The sequence below is a fragment of the Pelodiscus sinensis genome, chromosome 6 (assembly GCF_052426305.1).
Source record: "Pelodiscus sinensis isolate ZL-2025 chromosome 6, ASM5242630v1, whole genome shotgun sequence".
Classification (NCBI taxonomy): Eukaryota; Metazoa; Chordata; order Testudines; family Trionychidae; genus Pelodiscus; species Pelodiscus sinensis.
This window is the reverse complement of record NC_143057.1, coordinates 33,298,603-33,322,528: the sequence shown is the minus strand read 5'-3', so window position 1 is coordinate 33,322,528 and position 23,926 is coordinate 33,298,603. Positions and strand designations below refer to the sequence as shown.

At 43.3% G+C, this 23,926-nt stretch overlaps 2 protein-coding genes across 2 annotated transcripts in view; one reads left to right on the top strand and one right to left on the bottom strand.

Annotated features, from left to right (window-relative positions):
- Positions 1-2,266, top strand: part of APBA1 (amyloid beta precursor protein binding family A member 1) — a 146,612-nt gene extending 144,346 nt beyond the window's left edge. Inside the window, exon 16 of the transcript XR_016349862.1 lies at positions 764-2,266. The gene's annotated coding sequence lies outside the window, so the exon portion shown is untranslated. The remainder of the gene's footprint in view (positions 1-763) is intronic.
- Positions 2,267-2,405: 139 nt separating this feature from the next.
- Positions 2,406-23,926, bottom strand: part of ENTREP1 (endosomal transmembrane epsin interactor 1) — a 44,128-nt gene continuing 22,607 nt past the window's right edge. Inside the window, exons 4-11 of the mRNA XM_075931697.2 lie at positions 22,246-22,374; positions 21,640-21,747; positions 21,348-21,481; positions 14,645-14,774; positions 13,028-13,106; positions 9,262-9,420; positions 7,077-7,366; positions 2,406-4,157 (exon numbers count right to left, since the gene is read on the bottom strand). Coding sequence (XP_075787812.2) covers positions 3,954-4,157; positions 7,077-7,366; positions 9,262-9,420; positions 13,028-13,106; positions 14,645-14,774; positions 21,348-21,481; positions 21,640-21,747; positions 22,246-22,374 — 1,233 coding nt within the window. The 3' untranslated portion in view covers positions 2,406-3,953. The remainder of the gene's footprint in view (positions 4,158-7,076; positions 7,367-9,261; positions 9,421-13,027; positions 13,107-14,644; positions 14,775-21,347; positions 21,482-21,639; positions 21,748-22,245; positions 22,375-23,926) is intronic.

Genomic DNA, 23,926 nt, shown 5'->3' with positions numbered 1-23,926 from the left:
TAATGCACCTAGAATCATAGATTCACAGAGCTGGAAGAGACCTCAGGAGGTCATCAAGTCAAGCCCCCTGCCCAAGACAGGACCAATCCCAACTAAATCAACCCAGCCAGGGCTTTGTCAAGACGAGACTTAAACCTCTAGGGATGGAGATTCCACCACCTCCCTAGGTAACACATTCCAGTGCTTCACCACCCTCCTAGTGAAATAGTTTTTCCTAAATATCCAACCTTGACCTCTCCCACTGTAACTTGAGACTATTGCTCTGCCATCCGTCACTACTGTAACCAGTGTAAGTGCTAAATGTTTAGGGGAAGATGCATTGTTATGTATGAAAGATATAAAGAGTTTCAATGCTACCTCAAAATGTAAAACTAGATTCAACCTTAACTCTTGTGCCTCCGTAATATACTATACTCAGCAAAACAAAAATAACCAACTAATTCCTTTGACTTTTCTGGACACCCACTCTCAATCAGCTATGTAGACAGCCAAATCCAACTCCTTTTCTGGAAACCACCCATAGTTCCCAAATTCTTCCTTTGGAATATTTTCAAATGGGCTTTGGAATATATTCATTCTTCATTTGGAATAATTGTCTAGAAAAATGCTTCTCAGACTCTGCCAAACTATGCATGTATGATTTGTACTGCTATTGCTGTTCTGTCATGAAATTATGTAAAATAATAGATTTTGGGGTTGGGTTTTTTTATGCTTTTAAGGTGCCTGGGGGAAGGGTGGTCACACTTTGACATTTTCTCTGCAGAGAAAGGCTAAAAACTTACTATTTCTGAGTGAAGTTTGAAATCAACAGATCCACTGGACTCCAGAAGCTAGGACTTGAAGAGAAAACAATAATTATCATGAGACTCATGACAAAACCATGAGAGTGAGCAACACTGGATGGAGCTACTTTGCCCACATTGGTTCAGGCAGACCTCATGATGTGCACTGAAATGAGGTTAGCGCTGTTTGCAAACAGTGAAAAATAAATCAGTCCAAGCTCTTTAATAATGGAATGAGGTTAGTTCTTAACTGTCGCCACTATTCTTTCCTCTCTCTCTCCTCCCTTGCCTTAAAAGAATGTTATGGACAAACTCACGTTACAAGTAAATTACTCGTTTGCTCATTGAGCTGGCTGGATGAGTGGCCTCTCTTGTGCAGTTCCTGCCATCTGGACTAGACTGCCTGAAGTCTTCCTTGTCAGCTCATTAGCTTGTCAGATTGTAACAGTAGCCTTTTTAATTTTTATTCTTTAGCCCTACTCAGTGACTCTGTAGAGCAATCGGGCTAGAGGCCCACTGACCCTGCAAATTTTCTCTGTACTTCAAGGATCAGGTCCTTCAAAACAGCCATTCCCAAACTTTGGGTCCCCTGAAAGGAAAAGTGGGCAGAAATTGACTCTGGGCTCTTGTGTCAAGGAAGCCAAAAAAGGTTAAATGCCACAACACCTACTGTGTACTTTCTTTTTGCTACCAATCCTTGTCATGTGAAGTACCGAAGCTAACGGAACAGATTAAAAAGGAGTCCAATAGCACTGTGAATACAAATGAATATATTAGGACATAAGCTTTCATGAGATAACTCACTTCCTCAGATGCTGAAAAGAGGCAGAGATACAGAGATGAGATTATGACATCAGTGCTAATTAAATCAGAATGGATATGGCTTATCTCCAACAGTAATGAGAGGGTGAAAGTATCTGAAGAGGAAAGTACCTATTGTAATGTGAGAACCACTTCATCTTTCTATTTAACCCTTTTTTCAGGGTGTCAAATTTGCATATGAATTTCAGCTCAGCAGTTTCTGGTTGCAATCTGTTTTTGAAGGGTTTTTTGTTTGTTTTTGCGCATAAGAATGACAACTTGAAAGTCAGAAACTATGTGTCCAGGGGAGGTTAAAGTGCTCCCCCCACTTTTTTTTTTATGTTGCCATTCTTAATGTCTGATTTACCATTCCAAAATGGTTCAAAGGTTTCACTTTGAAGTAATCAGAAATTGCCCTTGCAGACCAGGTGCTCTAGTACATGCCTGTCTCTGTGAAACGCAGTGAATGGTGCCAATCATCTACAAGTGAACAGCTTGGGGCAAAGTTAAGTGATTAATTACTTAACGGTTATGCTTTTGACACTAGCCAATTGCTTGGTGCTGTAGCTGTTGGGCATGTGGGGAGGATAATTTGTCCCACTGATGACTGTATTGTTTCACTTAAAAATCAAAGGACACAGTTTTACTGCTTGATGTTTATTATTAAAAATGTAGGGGCTGATCCTGCTCTGAGCTTCAGATGAGTTAAGGGGGCCTGAATGCAACAGCTACTTCCCCCAAGCAGAAGGTTCCAGCTAGCAATCAACAAACATTAACATGTACAAGCTGCATAAACAAAACAAAACACGGATTCCAGCTATACAAATTCAACAGTTTTATTTAACTATTTCTCTTCCTTCAAGCCAGCATATACGGAAACAAGTCTTTCTCCTTCTAATCAAGGAAAAGTGATTTAATAGTTACCCTATGTAACACTTTATAATTTCAACAACAGCAGGAATATTTAATCATTGACTTACTTATACAAAATCCTATGTTTTGCTGCAATACAGGATGCTGTAGGCTGCTATAAATAGCCTTGATTCTACAAACAATGATCCTGATCCCTTTAAAGCCAAATGGAGAGACTCTCAATGGGCTTTGGATCATGACCTGTATCCTTCTAAGAGAGAGAAATTGAGTAAATTCTCTTTCCAGTTACCAACTAAATGCAATACAATTTGCCAACTTATTAATGGTCTGCAATTTGACAAATTTGGTGCCCTTTGTTACTCATCAATTATCTGCTAACAAACAGACCGACTCCTGAATTTATACATTATTCAGAATGACAAATATTTGATACCAGTGTGTTTCAGCTCACAGATTGCTCATGAAGCGTTCACTGTACTTTGAGTATTTGCTGTTCCTAATTCACTATTTGTGCTGTGTGACTGAGGTTGCCAAAAGCCCAGGATAGCCTAGTCAGTCAGGGAACTGAAATGCTATGTCAACACTACCAGTTGGATAGATGGGTAGCGATCAATCTAGCAAGGGTCAGTTTATTGTGTCTAGTATAAACATGACAAATCAACTGCCCCTCACTCTAGCATCAACTCTGGTACCCCACTTCAATGAGAAGTGCAAGGGGAAGTGACAGGTGAGCAGCTCCTATCAACACACCGCAGGGAAGACCACACAGTAAGTAGATCTATGTATGTCAACTTCAGCTACGATGTTACACAACTTCAGCTGCATGAACTTAGATTGAGCTCCTTTGGGAACACCGACCATCCCTAAATGACTGAATTTCAAGTCAACAAAGAGCTATCAAGATGGTAGCACAAAACACTTTCACCAAGGTAATGCTTGACAGTACACACCATTCTGCAGTGTTGATTTACTACATACTAGAGCTGTGCAAACAACAGGGACACATCATAGTGGGTGTAAATTGGCTTAGAGGAGGTGTCCCACTGACTTCAATGGTTTCATTTTAGATTTATACAGACAGGAGATCAGAATTTGGACCATACACCCACATAAGACAACAATGAATGAATTTATGTATAATCATACCTTCCACTGAAATCAAGATATATTCATTCAACTTTCCACTGTATAATGTGGCTTAGTAATAAGAATGAATCAACTCCCAAGAACTGAAAAACTACAGTAGTGCACCAAAACAATGATCTGGGAACATACTAATTGCACCTGGATATCCTTATTTTAAAAGCCAGCTTAGAACCAGAACAATAAAGAGAAAAGTTTTGTAGAATTAACTCTAAGACTCTCCAGCAGGGGGTTCCAAAAGCATGAAAAAATATATGAGCAATATTCCCCTCAACGTGCTTGTTAGAGATGATTTTCTAGCCCTGTTTGTTTGTCTCATGCAGGAATTCAGATAAGCAACAAAACCAGATGAAATCAGAGCACAGTTTCCCGTACAACTCCAATGAGACTATGGGGCCGTTCGTGCTCTAGTCTCTGGGTTCTCCTCTCTGCTACCTGGTTTTCAGATGTAGTGAAAGTACTCAGATCTCCACAGCTCTCCAAGTGCAGCAGCCCTGGGTGTCTTCTAAATGGTAGGGTATGTGCCCTTGATGTAGATGGCTGAGCTGGAGTCATTACCTTCAAAGAAATGGAAAACAATTGAACATTATTTCTTTTAGCTTCCCAGTTTTAAAATAGATACGATAGAAGTCACCCTGGCCCAGCTTCCTGGGAGACAGGATGTTACAAGCTGTAGCTTCCTCTAATATTTCCCAGATAACTATATGCCTGACTTACTGACAATTCATGAATGTATATCGTAATGTGGCAGGTACTGCCTTGAAAAGTGTACAAAGACGTAATCTCTAATGGGGGCTGAGCCGTGGGGGTGGGAACATCTTCCCCCCTCTTCCTTTTCCATAGCATGGGTGCAGTATTTGTGCATTTTGGTGTCTCCACTTTTTTTAAAATCTAAACATAGGTGAACTTCTGATATTAACTCACCCCAAGTGCAAGACAATGTGTTAATAATGGTTCAAGAGTTATTTCCCACGTTCCCTTATTTGTAGCCTTCCCTTCCCTGCTATGCTTCAGCCCAGCTCTCAGAGGGTTGAACAGTTCTGAAAGACTCATGCTGATGTAAAGACTAAAGCCACAAGACATTTTTTGTAAAGAAACGGCCTAGTTTCACACTTTTGCTGTGTTTGTTTCTCAAACCTTTCCTTGAACTTGGATGAAACCATGAGCCACGTATCACTTCAGCTTGAAATTAGGGAAATATCATTTTGTTCTTTTGATTCTAAAACAATGTGAAATGCTTGGGGGGGCAAGAACCCAACCCAACCAAACCAAAGAGTTGCATAATGTGAAGTATAACTCTTGACTTTCACCATTTTAATAGAGAGTCACTTGGGCTGTAGCTTCACCCATTTTAAATGTTCTGTGTCTCCAAGATACCCAAGACTTTTCATGAAAAAGTCTATCGCCTACATGTGGCTTGTATCAAATTATAAAAAAATTGCTGGTTGCTCATCCTGTTACTATAAAAATGTGTTCTGCACTGTCTGCTTTTCCTCTAGGTTACTTTGTGTTTGGTTCAAGAGTCCCTAAATCGATAACAGATATAGGTCATAGCTGATTTGATAGAGTTTATATTAGGTATTTCTGTAGTAATCCTCAGCCTGATTGCTAGAAGTTACCCCACAGCGCTGCTCCCCTGTGAATAAAGGATAGCAGGAAAGATAGGCAGGAGATTGTTTTAAACCTTTCTTGGGCCTAGACATCTTGTTGTGAGTCCATGTGCCTTGTCAGTATGTCTTATGAAAATTGTGCTGATTGTTGATTCTAGACTGGTAGAGAGTCACACGCACAATTTCAGGGAGGAAGAGGAAGGTGATTTGATAGAGCCTGTGAGAAACATAATGGGTAGCTATTTCACAGACCTTGAAAAGCATCCCTCTTCTCTCAGTGATGGGGGTGGCAGTTAGCCCTCTATGCTGTGGATTAGTGAATCTAAACTGTATGTTCAGCAGAGGTCTCTTATTTCCTGACAGCCCTGGAACTCAGAGTGCCACATGTAACGCTCCCTGTAAGTGCTGTAACTGGTAGGGAGGAATCAGGTAAATAAAGCAGCGGCCCATGACAGAGGAACCCTGGTGAACTGCTTCTGGTTTACTGCCCATTCCTGGTCCAAATCCTCCTTAAACCTCTCCTTTTCTATTATACTTATTTAAGAAAACCTTGACGGTGGTAAAGTTGGTGTGCAGAAAGCACTGCTTACCATACTGAACTATAGTGATTCATTGCTTTCTTGTACTCTCTTATCTGTCAATATCTACCCATTGTCTCTTACCTTACACTTTGTGTCTTTTTACAGAGGGATATAAATTAGACATTTCGAAATTGCAAATGAAGCGGGGATTTAAATATCTCATGCTTCATTTGCATAATCGCGTAATGGCGCACTTTCCAAAAAGCGCCATTTGGAAAGTAAAACCATGGTCTAGAAAGAGTGCCAATGTGCAATTATGCAAATGAAGCATGGGATATTAAATCCCACACTTCATATGCAATTTTGAAGTGTCTAATTTACATCCCTCTGTCAAACGAGGGATGTAGTCTAGACACAGTCTTAGAGTGATTGTAAGCTCTTTGAGGCAGGGACTGTCCTTTTGTTCTGCTTTTGTATAGCACCTAGCACAACGGGGTCCTGGCCCAAGACTTGGGCTGCTTGAAGCTATGGGATGATGGATAAATACTATTCCAACCTCAGTTAAGGTCTTGGGGAAATAAGGATGAGTCTGGGCCTCTTTTTATAATGCAGAGTTATTTATGCATACTGTGATTTACAGTCATGTTTAAACTACAAATAACATCAATGTGCTCAAGGCTGAATTAGTCCATTGGCTTTAGAAACAGCACTGGAGTTTTAGGAAGGTGTATCACAAAGGTTGCACTAGAAACAACCGATCAGAGAGAAATCAAAAGGCTTAGATGTTTTACGGTAACTTGTAAAACATGAGGGTAACAGATATTTTAGTTATGTTCTTAGATGGCGGCATTAATTAACATTTTTATGTCATCACTGAACTCAATTAGCTCCAGACTCTCTCTTGTGGTGGGGGTTTTGGTTTTTTTTGCAATGGGATAATAAATTATAATTTCAATTTACTCAGTTTTATAATCTTCTACAACCTTTTTTCTGGGTAAAGTATAATCATTTCATGTCATTTTATAGTCCCTACCACAAAAGATTTTGTCCTGCTTTAGGGGGAGAGGAGATTAATATTCGATCTGCCTCTTTTCACACTATTTTGAGAAATATGTTTTCCTGTTCCATTTCCCCTCCCCTGAATCTTGGTTAGCTCTGTGTTTGGCTTCTCATTCTTTCCCAGAACCAAGCTGGCATACTAGCAAACCCTGCTAGAGGTCAATTCTGAACCTTGCTGCTATCCAGGGAGTGCAGCTGTGAGCTGAACCAGTGGTTTCTATGCTAGAAAAGCCAATTAAAGTAAGGAAATGTCTCCGATTCATCTCAGCTACAATAATAAAAGATACCTGTTCCAGGAAGCTGGCACTGGTGATGGCTTCCTCCATGTGTTCTTCATCTGACTTTAAAACAGATTTAATATTTTCCACCAGTTCGTGTATGTCAGGGGTCATGCTGCAGGAGGACTGCTCTAGGAACCTTGCCACAAGCAGCTTAGTGTCTATGTATGACTTGTAGTCCACCAAAGATCGGGGTCTTGCTCTCAGAGCTCTTGCTCTCAAACCCCTTCGCAAAATAACAGTGGCCAGTTTGGGTTTTAATTCAGTCTGAGTTGCAGCTTCACAGCTTAGTACTGGACCTGAAGACAAAAACAAACTAGTCAAAGCCCATTTACTTTATCTGGGCAGTTGGAAAAAAACCAATGTCCTAATGAGATGTCAGCACTGACAGTAATTCAACACTGATAGATTGCCAAAATAAATGTGATGTTATCGTAACTAGTGAAACTCAATTATTGCCATGCTGGCACCATTGGTAACAAGCATCAATTCCCCCCCTCCACTCCTGAGAAATATTTGTGCTTTGTGTCAAATTTACTCCAGCTCGAGTGCACAGAGAAAAACCGTACATGCTTAGGGAAGGAAAATAAATGCATTTCTGGGCCTATTGCCCTTCTGTCACCACCTTAGAGCTAGAAGCCCCTTTTACCACTCTTTTGTACTTTAATGGGCTGTGACTGTCAACATGAAACAAGGTCTGATTGGTTTTTTTTTAAATAAACTTTCTATAATTTTTATAACATTAATTCTACTTTGTAAATATGGATCATGGACCAGGGCATGTCTGTACAGTAAGTAGATGCATGGCAAGCAAAGGTGTAACTCTCCAGTGTACCAGTTTGCCACACACTAACTCACCAGCATGGATGTCGCTACGGCAGAGTGAAAATTGTAGTGTACTACGCTGTAGTCTACATTTTCATTGCACATTACTGCAAAACAAGCTGGTGTGTTTGCCACACAGTATCTTGCCAGGTAGAGAAGTCGATAGATTAAATTAAGCTGTTAGACCCCATGATGGACTTGGTGTAGAGGATGTAAGTAGTGTCAGGGCCTGTAAGACCCCTTCTAAACTTCAGTGATTTTCACAATTTGTGAATAGTAGTTCCCCTGTCCAACATAAGCACCACTGATTCCCCCCCCCCCCCCACTTGCACTGTATTGTCATACAACTAAGATAGTGTAGCTGTTAATTTCAATAAATATATGGAAAAAACAGCAACCCAAGTCCAAGCATAACCAGACAACTAATGCCAATACATTCATAGCTCCTGTGTTCATTTTGCATACTGCTACAAGCTATACTGGATCTTTCAAGAGCTTTTGGAGGAATACAGTAATCCTTGAGCAAGAAGATTGGTTATGAACTAACGAGAATTCTTTTTTTAAAAAAAAACAAAAATTAGCAACTATACATCCTGGGTTTTTTTTTTTTTTTATTTGACTGAATTTTCTATTTCCACTGTCTTGGGCAGAGCTTTGCAAGGGGGGGAAATAAACTGACATGTTGTTTAAATATAAATTCTTACTACTGTGTTTTTGTAATCAGAAAAACATCCACAGGTTAATAAGGCAGCACTGTTAATATGAGTTTTATGCCAGGGACAATAATTCCAGGAGGAACTCCAGTACCTCTTATCACCGATGCTCAAGCTAAAAAGTGACTTCCCTAGAATGTGGCAGCTGACTTCCATCTCTGCAGCAGCTCAGTATTACATTGTCAAGTGGACCAAGGTTACATTATATAGAATCAATTACAAACAGGGTTCCTGATGGCCTGGTTTTAAGTGCCTAAAAGCTGCTGATTGATTGACTGATTGATTCTATGCACAGCACCAAGCATCCCTTGCTGACTCCCTGTGAAACAGTGCATGAGACTGAACATGCTCATAAATGGTATTTGCATCTAAAGTGAGAAATAAATACACAGAAAAGGGGAAAACGTTCCCTCTTTTTTACTAGTAGCTACAGATGCAGAAGCTAAGAGTACTACTACTGTTCTTTGGAAGGGTTTGCTCTTAACTCATACACTTGTTTTCTTGTGGTCTGTGTCTCTCTCTCTCTCTGTCCAAAAATCTTGATATGATACATTCAACAGCTGCCAGATTGCTATATCAAATTCAATGCACTGGCATATTCAGCCTTAAGAAAATGACTGCAATGTCTGACAGTGTTGATATAGAAAAGTAATCACCTTTAGGTGGCAAGCCATGTAGCATAGGGTCGCTTTTTGATCTCTTCCTCAGAGGGTTGAAAGCTCTCTTGCGTGCAGGCTTTTGTTCTACAGGCACTGAGCTTAGATTTGAAGTCGAAAGGCTCTCTCTACTGGAAGAGTCGGGAATATCCGCACCCACTGGATAATAGGTAAAGATGAAGGAAAACAAACCAGAATAAACCAATTATGCAATACCCTTCTGGAAATAACAGGTTAAACTTACACTTTCAGGAAACAATGACTGGCATTGATCTTAATGGGAATTGCATGGGTTGGGGGGAGGGGGGGGAGAGTCCAAAGTCCATTCCATACTATTCTAAAATCTTCCTCCTAAACATTGTCAAAAAACTGACCCACTTCTTATAAATCACCATCGGGCACAGCTGTACTGCTGCCAAACTGTTTTAACTGAAAATTTAGACCAGAACAAACTGTTCAGCACCCCTGGAATGTACCAAGATTCAAACATTCTGAAAGAAGAGAAAAATTGTATTTCAGTGGCTGTACAGTGGCATTTGACATGGTACGTGGGAAACCACAGAACTGAATACTTGTGCTTCCAGAGCTGTATTTATAAGCCAGTCCTTTTGCACACCTGTTTGCTGTGTTTTAAAATCTAGTATCATAGGCTCCTTAATAAAGATGTGGAGAGCCCAAGAAAACATTTTTGTTCATTCATTTTCTTCTAATCCAACATCAGCGGTCCCTGTTCCTTGAACTCATACATCAGTATAATGTATGATTTTGACAGCAGGTGGTGCAACATATTATGTTGCAGAGAACATGAAAGAGGATGTAGCTGGATATTTTTTCTGGAGACTCATTGGCTGGTCTAGTCTGGCAAGTTTTTGCTTGCTTTTGCGCAAAAACTTGCCAGCTGTCTACACTGGCCACTTGATTTTGCGCAAAAGCACTGACGTTCTACTATCTGAAATCAGTGCTTCTTGCGCAAATGCTTTGATGTTCCCGTTTGGGCAAAAGCCCTTTTCCGGAAATGTTTTTGCGCAAGATGGCCAGTGTAGACAGCTAAAAACTGTTTTGCGCAAAAAAGCCCTGATGGCGAAAATGGCGATCGGGGCTTTCTTGCGCAAAACTGCATCTAGATTGGCACGGACGCTTTTCCGCAAAAAGTGCTTTTGCGGAAAAGCGTCCGTGCCAATCTAGACGCTCTTTTCCGCAAATGCTTTTAACGGAAAAACTTTTCCGTTACAAGCATTTGCGGAAAATCATGCCAGTCTAGATGTAGCCATTTTGTAACCATCTCTGGCAGCAATTTTTGTTTCTTTGGGAGCAGAGAGTTAAACTTTCTTTTTTCAGAACCTGAGCAATAGCGGTTCATCACTTTAATGGAAAAGTAACAGTGATTGAAATCCCTGAGCAAGCACATCTAGGGGGTGGATGGGAGGGGAAGAGGGGTTGTTTTTATTTCTTGACTGTCGCTTCTGGTTTGGTATTGGATCACAAACTAGAAAATCCACATAACAGGAAGCAATGAGGTGAAGCATAAAGGCAATTATCAGCCTGGAAAGTTGGAGTGGGGAACAGCTCAAAAGTAAGAACCAACAACAAACAATAGCCGCTAAGGAATCCGGAAATGGTGTAGGATCAAAGAGTCAAGCCTCTGCCTGGTGTAACTGAACTGCAGCCAATGGAGTTACATTAACCTCTGGAGTATCACAGTACAGCCACGTTTCTCAAACTGTGGGTCCTGACCCCCCTCGGAGGGGTCGCGAGCAACTTAGAGGAGGCTCATGGTAGCACTAAGTTTGAGAACCTCTGCAGTACAGTAATGATCCTACAATTTGTAAGAGTGCTTCTGCAGTGAAATGTGTTTTAAATAAAAGCAGGGAGTAATTTGGTCTAGTGACTCTCTGATGACGAGTTATCTGTAATCTTAGCTTCAATATTCTAAATTCCTGAGAGAAAAAACATTACAGTAGCTAGAAATGGGGATGACAGCCGAAGTGTACTTGTTTCTAAGGTTACATGGTGATGAAGGGTAACTACAACATGTCACTAGCAGTCTATACAGGACATGAGCCGACTGTCAAATAGAAAACTCACATTTACGTCAGGAGGCGGAATCTTAGGCCCTATGGGCTAAATACATATTAGGGGGACTACGGATCTCTGACACACTATATAGTGCTGCTTTGCTGCTGCCCTCCCTCCGAGGTCTGGCTCAGGGTGGGTAACTATTTCTGCCAGGGGCTCCATAGCTGAAAGCGGGAAGGGAAAAAAAATCAATCTTGCTGGGGATTGCGGCCAAAAGAATGCACTGAATCAGCACATCTGCCAGCTGCCTTAGCCATGCCCTCTTCCCTGCCAATATCACCCACTTTTCTGACTGGGCTGGGTTTATACTAGAAGCAGCTACAGTAAGCCAGGCGTAAATGCAGCATTATGTCTATTTGTTCTCCTCGAACAACTGAGCGATCATGTGAAATTGCTCCACTTAGATTCTTTCATGAAACTAGCAAACCTCATTAGATTATGTCTCCCTCATTCTGCACAGCAATAAAGAGAAGAAATGTTCACTTTTTTTTAATCGTTACCCTAAAAAGACAGGCCCCCTCCCAAGGAAGTGACACCTTTCTTTATCAAGGCATGCAGACACAGATCCTCTGACATTTAGCCAGTGTTATGTGCCTCAATAGTTACCTTTGATCTGGGCCTCAATTTTCTATCAAGCCTACAGATGTACTGGGTCTTACAAAGCAGATTTGAAATATTAGAACAAAGTTGATTACAGCTTCTTTTCTGGAGACAATGCAGACTACACGTAGTCTGTAATGTATACCAATTGCTATACTATAGTCTACAGTACTCATTCTGCAATAAAGTACAGTACCAAGATCGCAATGAAGTACCTCAGCCAGCCACCCTGGACTGCAGAAAGCAGGGAGCCTGTCTGAGGGGCCTGCTGGCCAGGAGCCACCAGGTAAATACCTCCAGACAGAGCCTACCTCTGGCACCCCAGCCTCTCCCTCCCCCACCTCTCTGCCCCCCTCCTACTCCTGCCCCAGGTTTCCCCCAAAGCCTCTGCACCTACCCCCCAGACCCTGCACCCGCTCTTATTCCCCCCCCCCCCGGCCAGAATTCTCTCCTGCACCCCTGCCATAAGCCACAACACCCTCCTTCACCCAAATTCCTCCTCAGACCCCACACCCTCTCCTACCCCAATCTGATACCCTGAGCTCCCTTCTGCACCCAACCTCCATCCCTGACCCCACACTCCCTCCCTCGATAGAAAAGTGTGGCCCTTTACCATTTACCAGAATCTTGGGAGTAGCCCCCCATCAAAAATTATTGCCCACCCCTGCCATAGAGGAAGTCCCAGTTTAAGAGATCAATGACACTGCACTGTAATGAGCCACAATGGGCTATAAATACCACAGCAGTATCCGGACACCACCCATGCCATGGCACAGACAGGGGAACAGAGACTAGTTATTTCTAAAAAAGGAAAATGCTTTTCTACCACATTGCTCTCTAATTCAATTGCTAATCCTGGTTTACCCGCTCGTGCATGGATAACAGCTAACTTGCTTGCATTTTAAAGAATATTAATTTGTACATGTTGCTCTGTTTCTGCAGGCTTGGAAATCTGTGCCTACCCTCAAAGCAATAAACACATAGCAAGATACTGCTACAGCTGCCTTCAATTTACTTTTGGCGTGAAACCCTGCTTTGGATAGTTTTGATTACTTAAAGGTTCTAATGATCTAAGATGGCTCTCAGTTACCTTGAGATACTTGTATATCATTTGGTTCTGGTGGCCTGACGACAGCTTCTGCCACATCTGGAATTTGGAATGCACCTCCCTGGCATACAAAATTAGCAATAGTAAAAAAATGTTAATATCTTGTCTTTGAAAAGTTCTCTTTGCACTTTACACACATTTATCATGCAGGAACAGCTGCATCTCCCTCTAGAGTGAAACCACAACAGCTTAACAGTGCACAGCAAATCCTTGACAATACTCACATACTGTATATAAGTATTCCTCTGAAGCAACCAGATGGATACATTTTTACAAATGACCCATTCAGGCATTATCATCGTAAGACTGTTTTAGGACCAGGTTGTATCTTGCAGAGCTTCCTTGAAATATTTTCATGTAGGAAGAATTTAGGATAGCAGTGAGGATGTGGGATGAGGACTCACAGCCCCACATATCTCCAGGGAAAAGACTACCCTTTAGGCCCCTTTCCTGTGAGTATACTGCCATGCTTGTGGATAAAATGTCTTAGTGAGAAGAACAACAAGCAGTCATCCTATGGCACTTTAGAGAATAACAAAGATATACAGGATCATGAGCTTTCATGGGCAAAACCCACTTCAGATAAGTTGAGTTAGTCTCCAACTCATCTGAAGAAGGGGGTTTTGTCCATGAAAGCTCATGGTTCTCTATATTTTGGTTGGTCTCTAAGATGCCACAGGATGACTACTTGTTTTTAAAGATACAGACTAACACAGCTACTCCTCAGACTTAGTGAGAAGGTTGCTGGTGTGGAATATGAGTTACCATTGATATCTGCAAATGAGTTAGGGGAGATGACATGGAGAGCAGCTCCTCTTCACTCCATTCCTGCTCAAAACTCCGGGGTGTTCAAAAGTCTCTTGTGGAAGTGGGATCACACAGCAGAGCTGGAACTCTCTCCTCCACTTCTGCCCCTCTCCAGCCACGTAAACAGCAATCAGAACTATTTCTGCATGCAGTTCTGTTTGCTGATTGCTGTTTGCAGGAGTAGTAGTACAAGTGTAAGGAATAATCACATTCCATCACTTGTGCTCCACGCTCTGAGATCCACTTAATTCACTTCTCCACAAGGCAAATCTTTTCCTTAGCCTGGTATTCCTATTACAGAAGACTGCCATGAATGGCTGCAGAGTTATAATTACCTAAAAAGGAGCTACAGGAACATGTGGACTTTATTTCTTTATATGATGAGGAAAAAGACTGAGCGGCATACCCTGCTTTACAGGAATACCTCTGTGGTTCCTAACAAAGATGCCCACATCAATAATATGTGAATAATATGTGAAAGGCTAATGGATTTATGTTAGGAGTGATCCATTTAGAAGTTGTATCCAGTTTTACTTGTTCTTAAAAATATCCCCCACAAATGCTTAAGAATCCAAATGAGGGAAATGTTTCTGCTGAATTTCTCATTGTCTGCAAAAGTGAGACTTTGCCTACTGAGGTTTGCAATTATACAAGATTATGTCACCCAAGGTGCTAGCCTGCTGTTCTCAAATAGAGAGCGACTAGATGTACAAATTCAGTTCTTCTGGTTCTCATTTCAATTGTATCTCTGCAGTAAAGAAAGTTAGGTTGCTAGAATCCCATGGACTGTACCTGCTCACAACTGGTCTGGCTCACCACAGCTTCATATGGAGGAGGGGGATCCAAAGGACAGAACACTTCAACTCCTTTAATTCTAGCTCCATAAATATGTGGTAATGGAATAATATCAGCCCCAAGCATCCTAGGAAAAATAATGTTATATTAGTCTCCTTCTCCAGGCAGCTTTCTACCTGCAAAAAGATATGATTAGCTAGAGAATTTCATTGGCTCTGCTGTGCAGACTCATAATCAAAGTTAATGAACTCAGAGACCACCAAGAGATTTTCCCAAAATGATATGGGGAACTAATGTCTTGGACTCACTCCCTCCTAATCTTCACCAAGACAAGGGGTGGGCACTAATTTTTAAAAGGGGGCCACTTCATACATTTCTGAAGTGGCCCTGGGCTGTCCTGGAAGGGGCAGAGCCTCAGGCAGAAGGGGCAGGGCCAGGAGACTTCTTGTGCTCCCCTTCCCACAGACCCCGATTGCCCTGGGGGTGGGGGAGCATGTGAAGTCTTCCCACAATGGGAAGATTTAAAACAGCTGGCACTTCCCTCTAGGCACTGCAGCAGGAAGAGACTTTTCATGCCCTCCCTGCCCCCAGGCCAATCAGTGTCTGGGGGTGGAGAAGCGGGCTAAGTCCCTCGCTCCCTGCCCCTGCCCTGCGGGGGCTAGAGAGAACAGCTGGCTATTTTAAAACAGCTGGCAGTTCCCTCTGGTGCTGCGTGTCCCTGGCATGGGAGGAGACTTCATGTGCTTCCCGCTTCCCCAGGTTTCGATTGGTCTGCGGGCGGAGGAGTGGCAGGGTGGCCGCAGGCCAGATCCACCGGCTTGGTGGCCCGGATTCGATCCATGGAAGCTGTCTTGCCCACCCCAATCAAAACTCTGAAGCAGAGAAAGAAGAGACTGCCCCAAGCGAATCCCCCTCTCTCTCTGATACTGAATCTAGTTCCTGCAAATATGAAAGTTTTGAGTCCAAACATTCAAAAATAATCCTCTTAGGTTGGGAATCCAAAAATGGGGGTCTCCAAAATTAGACGTCTGTGGTCTGAAGTTACAAGCTGATGAACTCCCATCAACTTCAGTTAGAATTAAACATGCTCACGCCCACATGCCTCCCATGGCTAAATAGAGACACACAAAGATGAGCACTGCGCTTAGAGTCTACTTTTGAATAGTCAGTGAATAGACGCAGACAGGACTGATGAATACTATTCACTCACTATTGGGTCTTTGATATAACAAGATCCTAGTGAAGCCAAAATAGAACAGATATCTCTTTATCAGCCCTTCCATCCTACATTTCTCTTAGAGAAATCAAAGCCAGGATAAGGGAGGGGAGCTGTGTTTTCTAGGTCTGTTGAGTCTGTTGTTGTAAATGTTACTGTTGATTGCATGTTATTATCCTGCCATATTTAACATCTGAATAAACAAATACTGATGACTGACATCTCAAAGGCTGGTTTCCTCACAAAATACTAAAGACTAAGAGTCACTGGGTTTTGAAATCTCCACTGAAACCCTCATTTTTGCTGACCTCCAACTGCTGTTCTTATTTTCTATTTCCAGATTGTGGGAACATAATATTACATCACACACAATAGCTCAAAAAGGGAGTGGGGGGTGACTCAACAAGCATCCCCTGTTTGGTTGGGGATAACAGAGTTTGGGCAAACACAGGTGGGCAAAGTATGTCCCATGGGCCGGATCTGGCCTGCCAAGCCACTAAATCTGGACCTCAACCCAGTGGAAGCTTCAGGCAGGTTCTGTACTTCTCCCCGCTCCCCATGCCACTCAAAGCAGCTGGCTGTGGGAGCCATGTGAACACTGCGAGCTGGGCAAGGAGGGCGGGGGGGGGGAAGGCAGAGGCTTCATGCGCTGCTCCTGCCCATAGCACAATCTCGTCCATTGGCCGAAAACCGACCAATGGGAGCTTCCTAGGTTGTGCATGGGGGCAGTGCACAAAATGCCCCCCTGGGCTTGCAGCAATCAGATAAATATCGTCCCCACAGCCAGTCTCTTTGAGTGGTGTGCGGGTTCATGGAAGGCAGGGAGCCTGAGGGACCTGATAGGTTGCTGGCCATCAGGCTCCTACGTAAGCGCCCCCCAGCCACAAACTGCCTGTGGCCCTAGCCCTTTCCTCCCCCCAAACCCTCCGCTCTCCCTTCTGCACTTCTGCCCCATGTAACCCAAATCCTCTACAATCTTGCACCTGTACCCCCTCCCAGATTCTGCACCCCAATTGCCTGCCACAGGGCACAACCCAACCCACTGCAACCTCTCCTACATGTCAGAATCCTCTCCTGCTCCCACACCCACACCTCCTCTTGGATCCTGCACCACTTCCAGCACCCAAATCTTCTGCCCCAGGTCACAACACAGCCCCTGACCACCTCCTGCACCCTGCCCCAGGTCACAATTCCTTCCTGGACCCTGCACTCCCTCAGACTCCTCTTCTGCACCCACACCCCCTCTCAGATCCTGCATCCCCTCCTGCATCCCAATCCCCTACCCCAAGCTCCGTTCTGCACCCAACTGCCAATCCAAGACCCTGCACTTTCTCCATTTATATCATAGAAAAATGCAGACCTTGACCACTTACCCAATTCTTGGAGTAGCCCCCTATCAAAAATTATTGTCCACCCGTGGTCTAAAACAAAACCTGAGCCCCCAAACATTCCCATACTCGGGAAAGTCCAGATCCAAACTTTGTGGCTTGTGCCTCTCTAGCTTAGCATGGCAGAGAAATATGCTACATGTTTTGCCCTGAATTTTGGGAGCTCATTGAGGGGATGGGTGACAGTGGGTTGTGGGACAGGTGGGAGATGAGACAGGTGAAAACATTATTCAGGAAATCCAGAGGGTTTGAAGCAGGAATGGAAGGGCCTAAAAAGAGTTGCAGAGAGGAAAAGAGGAATGTAGTCAGCTGCTTGCAACTTAGGAGAAGGAAAATAAAACTTGGGAATAGTTAGTGAGATAGTTGGAAGATCCCATTTAATCCACAACAGTTACTATTATGCTAATCTTGAAAAAAATACTTAATTACTATATCTGCTTCATTGTAAAACAACAAGATTACAGGTAGAAGTAAAACATCCCACCTCTGTTATGGTAGTATGTTGTCTGTGTCTAATATTAAATAAGACAAATTAATTTAAAAAGTTTCAGGTAGAGCACACTCCAGGAGTGAACAGACACAAATCCATTGGCTTCAAAAGCAATGGATTTGGCTCTGCACAAGGGTGGAGGAGGATGCGTGCCCAGTCCAAATGCATCCTGGGCATGGATTTTGGTCTCTATACTGTTTCCTTTATACTTGCGGTAGACCTGTTTCGGAAGCCCCCCAAATGTACTTCACAGATTGCATTTATATTGCCTAGAGGTAGTCCCTGATCTATTCACTTCTGAACAAACCTGGTCTGGCTTTGGAAGCTGAAACCACTGTAGTTCCAGGCTAGAAAAGCAGGTCATTGAGCCTGCTTGGCATTCAATACACAAGCAGTGAGAGCGATGGGGTAATGGAGGAGAAAAGGTCAGGTCAAATTTAAATCATGCATTGCTGGATGCTATGAATCTGATCGAGGGTGAGTCATGTTTCCCTGTTTCCCAAGAGAGGAAATTAAATCTGTCAGTTGCTTTTTACTTTTGAGCTTCCTACGCCATCAGAAATACACCATAACTGAACACAGCCCTCATAGCACCCCAGAACCACCCTTTTCATCGGCTATTCATGAAATGACAGTTCTGTTTTGTGCTAGCCCAAAGCCCATCTCCAGAACAGACTGAATGTCCTTATTATAGAATGACGAAAAATAAAGCCTCACTATTCCAGCACTGAGGGATCTGCAGCTCTCCCTGGGACTATTCCACTGAATTACAAGTGCCAGAAACTGCTATTTTAGAGCCTGCCCTAATTTCTTCTCAGAATACAATTAACCTAGTTTGCATTTGCCTATGACACCATAGTTAATAGACGGAGGCTTGTGAAAAGTACATGGGATTATCGCATAGGATCTTTCATGGCCAAAGGGGGTCACGGCCTTGATTATAACCATCATCTGACAGACGCCATCTCCAGCAGCACTTCACCCTTTAATGCCATTCTGTGACCTACCTTAAACTGGTATAATTTGGGAAGAATTTCTTCCATACTCTAAATTTGTGACTATTACAGGTGTTTTGAATCACTTAAGAGATCTTTTATTTGTATTACAGAAACAGCTACAGGCCTCAAATACCACAGTGAGGCACAATGTTAGATGCTATATGTACAGAAAGAGACAGCTCTTGCCCTGAAGTGCTTCCTAAGATTACAAAGGGAACAACAATCTTATTGTTGCAATTTTACAGAAGGGAAACTGAGGCACAGTAAGATTTATGGCCTCGGGTCCTACAACAAGAAGCCTGGGTGCATAAACTGGCCTGCATGGTAGAAACCTACAAGCAAACCTGAAACTTGCTGGATTTACTACATGATTTTTAACACATTTTTTGAAAGAGACAACTTATCTGGTTATGAATCTGAAGCTAACATACTAAAAAGCACCTTCCTGTTTTCTTTAACCAGCCTTTACCCACTGGAAAACTCCCAGGTAAACGCCATGCAGAGACTGCTTTAGCCGCCTTCAGGCTCACCTTTGCTGTAATTCCTTGTAAATCAGGTTCCTATCCCCCTTCCTTCCTTCTCCTACTCCCTGGTACTAACGCCTCCATGCCTGCTATTTCCCCCTCACCTTACTTCTACACACAACCAGCAAGCCGAACAACAACAAAACCAAAAGTATTTAACAAGGTTATGCCAGTTCTCCATTATGTTATTTTGACTGTCTGTTGTAGCTGTGTCTCCTTTGTCTGTTTGGGTCTTTTATGTTATAAACCTTCCCGGACAAGGATTGTCTCATTATCTAAGTTTGCAGCCCTGGAAACTGAAATCCTCTCCCCCAGGTTGGGAAAGGTGCTGTGCAGGCAATAAAATGCAATGCCCTCCCCTGAACTGAAAGGCCTAACCCGCAGATGATCTCAGATCCCCACGATTGTCTATTTAGTGCTTAGCACATCTTAGGAAAGGCACTACACTGGTACATTTATCACTCTCTGATCCTCATGCTGCCAGGCTCTGGTCCAGTCAATTTAGGATCAGTCTTCATAGCAGAGTTAAGCTAGACTCTTACTCGGAGTTTGCCGCTAACCCTCTCCTGTCCACACAAAAAATCCTGTCTCTCAAGTTTGGTGGTGCTTTTATTCTGGCTAGCTGGCTCATTGGGAGCTATACGCTGAAGTCCCAATGTGCTTTCGCTGGGACTATACCCTGCCCGCTGAGCAGTGAGGATGCAGGCTAAACCACTCGTGAAAGCTTAGGAGAGCTATCAACACACAATTCCATCCATGCACCCAGAAGGACAGAAAAGTTCTCCCACAGTTCATTGGCAAGAATGGCATGATCCATCTTATTGTGGCACTGAAACTATGAGCTATGATCCTTGAAGTCCTGGAGACAGATAAGTGTATGTAGAACCAGGGTGGATCAGGAACACAGTGGAGCTTTGCAATTAGCTGCTCAGACCCAGGTTAAAGCTGGTACTCAGGTTGGGGTGCAGGTCGCTCTAGTTAATTTGCAGTGAAGCGGTCTTTAGGGTTACTTTAGAATATACCAGCTGCTGTGAGCCTTCTGCCCACCCCAGCCTCCCCCCAGCAACAGGGGCAGTTCTGACAGCCAAATATCTCCAGAACACAGGGACGCTTTTCCCTAGTCCCAGTCCCTGGTCAGAGGAAGCTGTGAAGGTGAAACTCAATGCTGGGAGTGCCTCAGGACTGGTGCAAAGCAGTTGGGTTTAGCCCTCAGCCTGGCCTAGCTCAATTAAGAGTCCTTACATCAAAGATGTTCTCAGTAATATCAAGGTACGGTATTTCTCTTACTTTGAGACAAGCTCCTGCAGACGTTTTGGTGAAAACTCCAAATGTATACCCTTAGGCCAAGCTGGAGTTACTGGCAGAACTGCACAGCGAGTTACAGCAAGAAATGCCTCTGAGAGGATTATAAGCAGTGTTCCATTATAAAACAGTGGCTCTCAACCAGGGATCTGCAGCCCCAAGCCAGTTTCAGGGGCTGCAGGGCACCAGGGCTGAAGCCCAGGCTCTGAGCCCTGGTGTCTCCACAGTGCTGAAGCCAGAAGCAGAGCCCCAGGCAGCCTAGAGCTGCAGCATATCCTCTATCTCCCCAGGCTGAAGTCAGCTCTACATGTCTGAAACCCCAAACCCTGGGACTCCCTGTGGGCCTAAAATTGGAATCAGAACTATGGGGTTGAAACCTGGAGACCTAAGCATTTCCCCTTCCAGCGTGGTGTCTGTGGTCCCCTCCTCTCCCACATACAGAGGCAGAATCCAGGAATCCTGAACCCTTCTCGCCCCTTATTGGACTAGGGGTGTTAAATTGTGTTTAATCAACTAATTGATTAGTCGATGGATTAGCTGATAAGGGGACAAACTGTGGAGCCACAGCGGGGTTAGCTCCCAGCCTGAGGCTCTGAGTACATTTAAAAGGCTGATAGAAGCAGCAAGGGGTGGGGGAGTGACTAGTTGACTAGTCTCATACATCCCTACACTGGACCCTGACATTTTTATAGCATGCTGGGGAGGAGGGCTCAGAAAGTAAAAGGCTGAGAACCCTTGCTGTGAGAGACACATAGAAAAGACAATGGTTTAGCACTTCTTACCTGCGATTCGTTCTCGGTGTGCAAGAGTAGAATGTAGCAAAATATGAAGGAGGTGGCACAGGTGGTACAAAATCCTCAGGATCTGAAATGCGGCCTTGTTCTTCAACATCCTCGACAGACACCTGAGATTCATCCTAACCAAATACAATCTCTGTTAACCACCAAACCTCTCTGCGCTTGTATAGCGCACAAATATGCATGACTAGATTATCCAGAAGATCTGGCTACTTGTTCTGCAGCTCTATGATCATGCCGGCTGTATTTTATAAGATAGTGCCTTGCACTCACGTACTATGCAGGATCTTCTTGTTGCAAATATCTGCAAGTAACGCAGGGCAGCTGCCACCAAGCATACGGTGGTCGTCAGAGCATTGAGGGCACACAGAGCAAAGAGAACTTTCTGAGGAGCAAAAAAGATTATGAAAATGTACATCAAGTCCCTACAAAAGTCGAGGGAGAAGAAGGACGACAACAGTAATAATCTTTGCAATCTATATTTTACTTAATTTTCCAGGCTGGCTAATTTCTAAGGGTTATTAAGGATCCATGAGGAGGCACAGAATGAAGGGGAAATCAGAGGAGGTTGCTAAAAAGAGTGTCAAAATCTTTTCCAACCAGAAATCCTGACTTGCCTCACCAATTTTCTGTAGGACCCCCTCCCTCATTTCTTGGGCCAGAACTCATAGGCCTTCCCAATTAGGCCAAGAGCCATGCGAGAGGAGGAAGTGCTTGTCAACAGCATAGGCTGCGGATCAAGAACAAGCTACATTGGAGCTGGAAGCAATTCCCGGGCAAGGAAATGAGCTAGAAACCAAGGGGAATCGCTACATGGCAAAGAACAACATACTTTAATGTATTTTCTCAGAGCATGAGTTCTTTGGCACTGCTTTCACGGTACCTTGAGTAGAAGGTGAACAGCGCTACATGACTGGACTGGGTACAGCTTCAATGCATTCTCTTTCTCTGTGCATTTGGCTGGGTGAAATTCTTCACAGCAGAAACAAATCTTGCTTTCACCCAGGTCCACCTTTAACAGTAAGAAAAATAATGTGAATTATGATTTAACGTGCAGACTAATCCAATGTCTATGACTAGATATCTAATTGTAGCTGCATACGCTCTATTATATGGCTGACTGACCTAATCACATGCATACAAAATCAAAGCTGCATAGTTCAGTATGTCAGGGATTCATCTGTTCCATTAATGTCAGATGGGCCGGTGTTGGGAGGGGGGAAGGCACAGTTCCTGCTGGGGCTAGAGGCAGCGGGTCCGGCTCCAGTCTGGGGCTGGCGCAGTGGTGGATGCAGCCCCAGCCAGGCCTGGCAGGGTGGGGGGCTGGAGGCAGCGGCAGACGATATGGAGCGCAGCCCCACCTGGAAGCAGAGCCTATAGCTAGATAGGGAGTCTTGACCTTCCCTTGTCTAGCAAACTCCATTGTCTGGGACCACTCAGGTCCCCAGGGTGCTGGACAAGGGAAGTCCAACCTGTTCTTCAGAGGCATTGCTACAATTATCTAATTTCCAAGATGTTTCTGGCCTGTGGCCTATGGCTTCCTGAAGAACTGAGCAGTGAGATTTTCAATAAAGCATTAAAATTTCTAGTCTGAATTATTAATCTCCTCCCCAATATTTCTCTCAATATATTTGTGCTTGTGCAGCCCTTAACTGCTAAACTGTTTGTTTGTAAGCACCAGAATCTGATACCAACCCCAACTGGTATGTTCCGGAAGCTGCACTGGCTTCCTGTGAAGCAACAGATTATGCGTTACTAATAAAATCTAAGGGGGAAAAAATCAAAGGCTTTATAAGCCCCAATAGATCAACACCTATCAAATCTGTGGGATTGTGCCCCTGTCCCACTTCAGTTTAGTTTAGATCATTTTGTTGTGTCTTTTACATTACTGAGAGATTTTTAGCTTTTACCCTCCCTCTTTCTACAGAACACTCTTCCCTTTGAGAGTCATTATTCTGAGTATCTGGTAAAACAAGTCAATTATTATTACATAGTTTATTTAGTCTCACATTTTAATATTTTATTTTCAGGAGTTCTACTAAGTGTAATGAACTAAAAAAAGAATCCTGTCTTGTATGTCATCTTAATTAAATACAATTTTCCTAGTTTATAAGAATTAGGCCTAATTGCTCTTTCATGCTTTTCAGACTGCTTATTCTCTCCAGATAATTAAACAAATCTTTTATTGCAATCATGCTCTTATCCAAAATCAGTGTATCAGCCAGTCAGGGCAGCGGTATCTCTGGGATCCCTTCCCAGATTCTCTTTTAAATGTGACTGACCAGCTCCATGTTGAACCAACTTGTATTTCAGGCTGCAAAAGGTAGGATATGGCTCCTACTATGTCCAAAAAAGCCACTCCAGGGCCAGCCGTAAGGGTCTGCTAAAGAGCAAGGGCATCATATTTCCTAAGGACTCCTCAGCACGACCAGCTCAGGGTCCAACAGCCTGCACTTGGATCATATGCATGGCACCCCAATGTGGCCACTGTGAGGACTGTTTAAATAACACTTCTAAAAATATATTTCCCTAGCAATCCTATACCTATTAAGATTTGTGTCAGA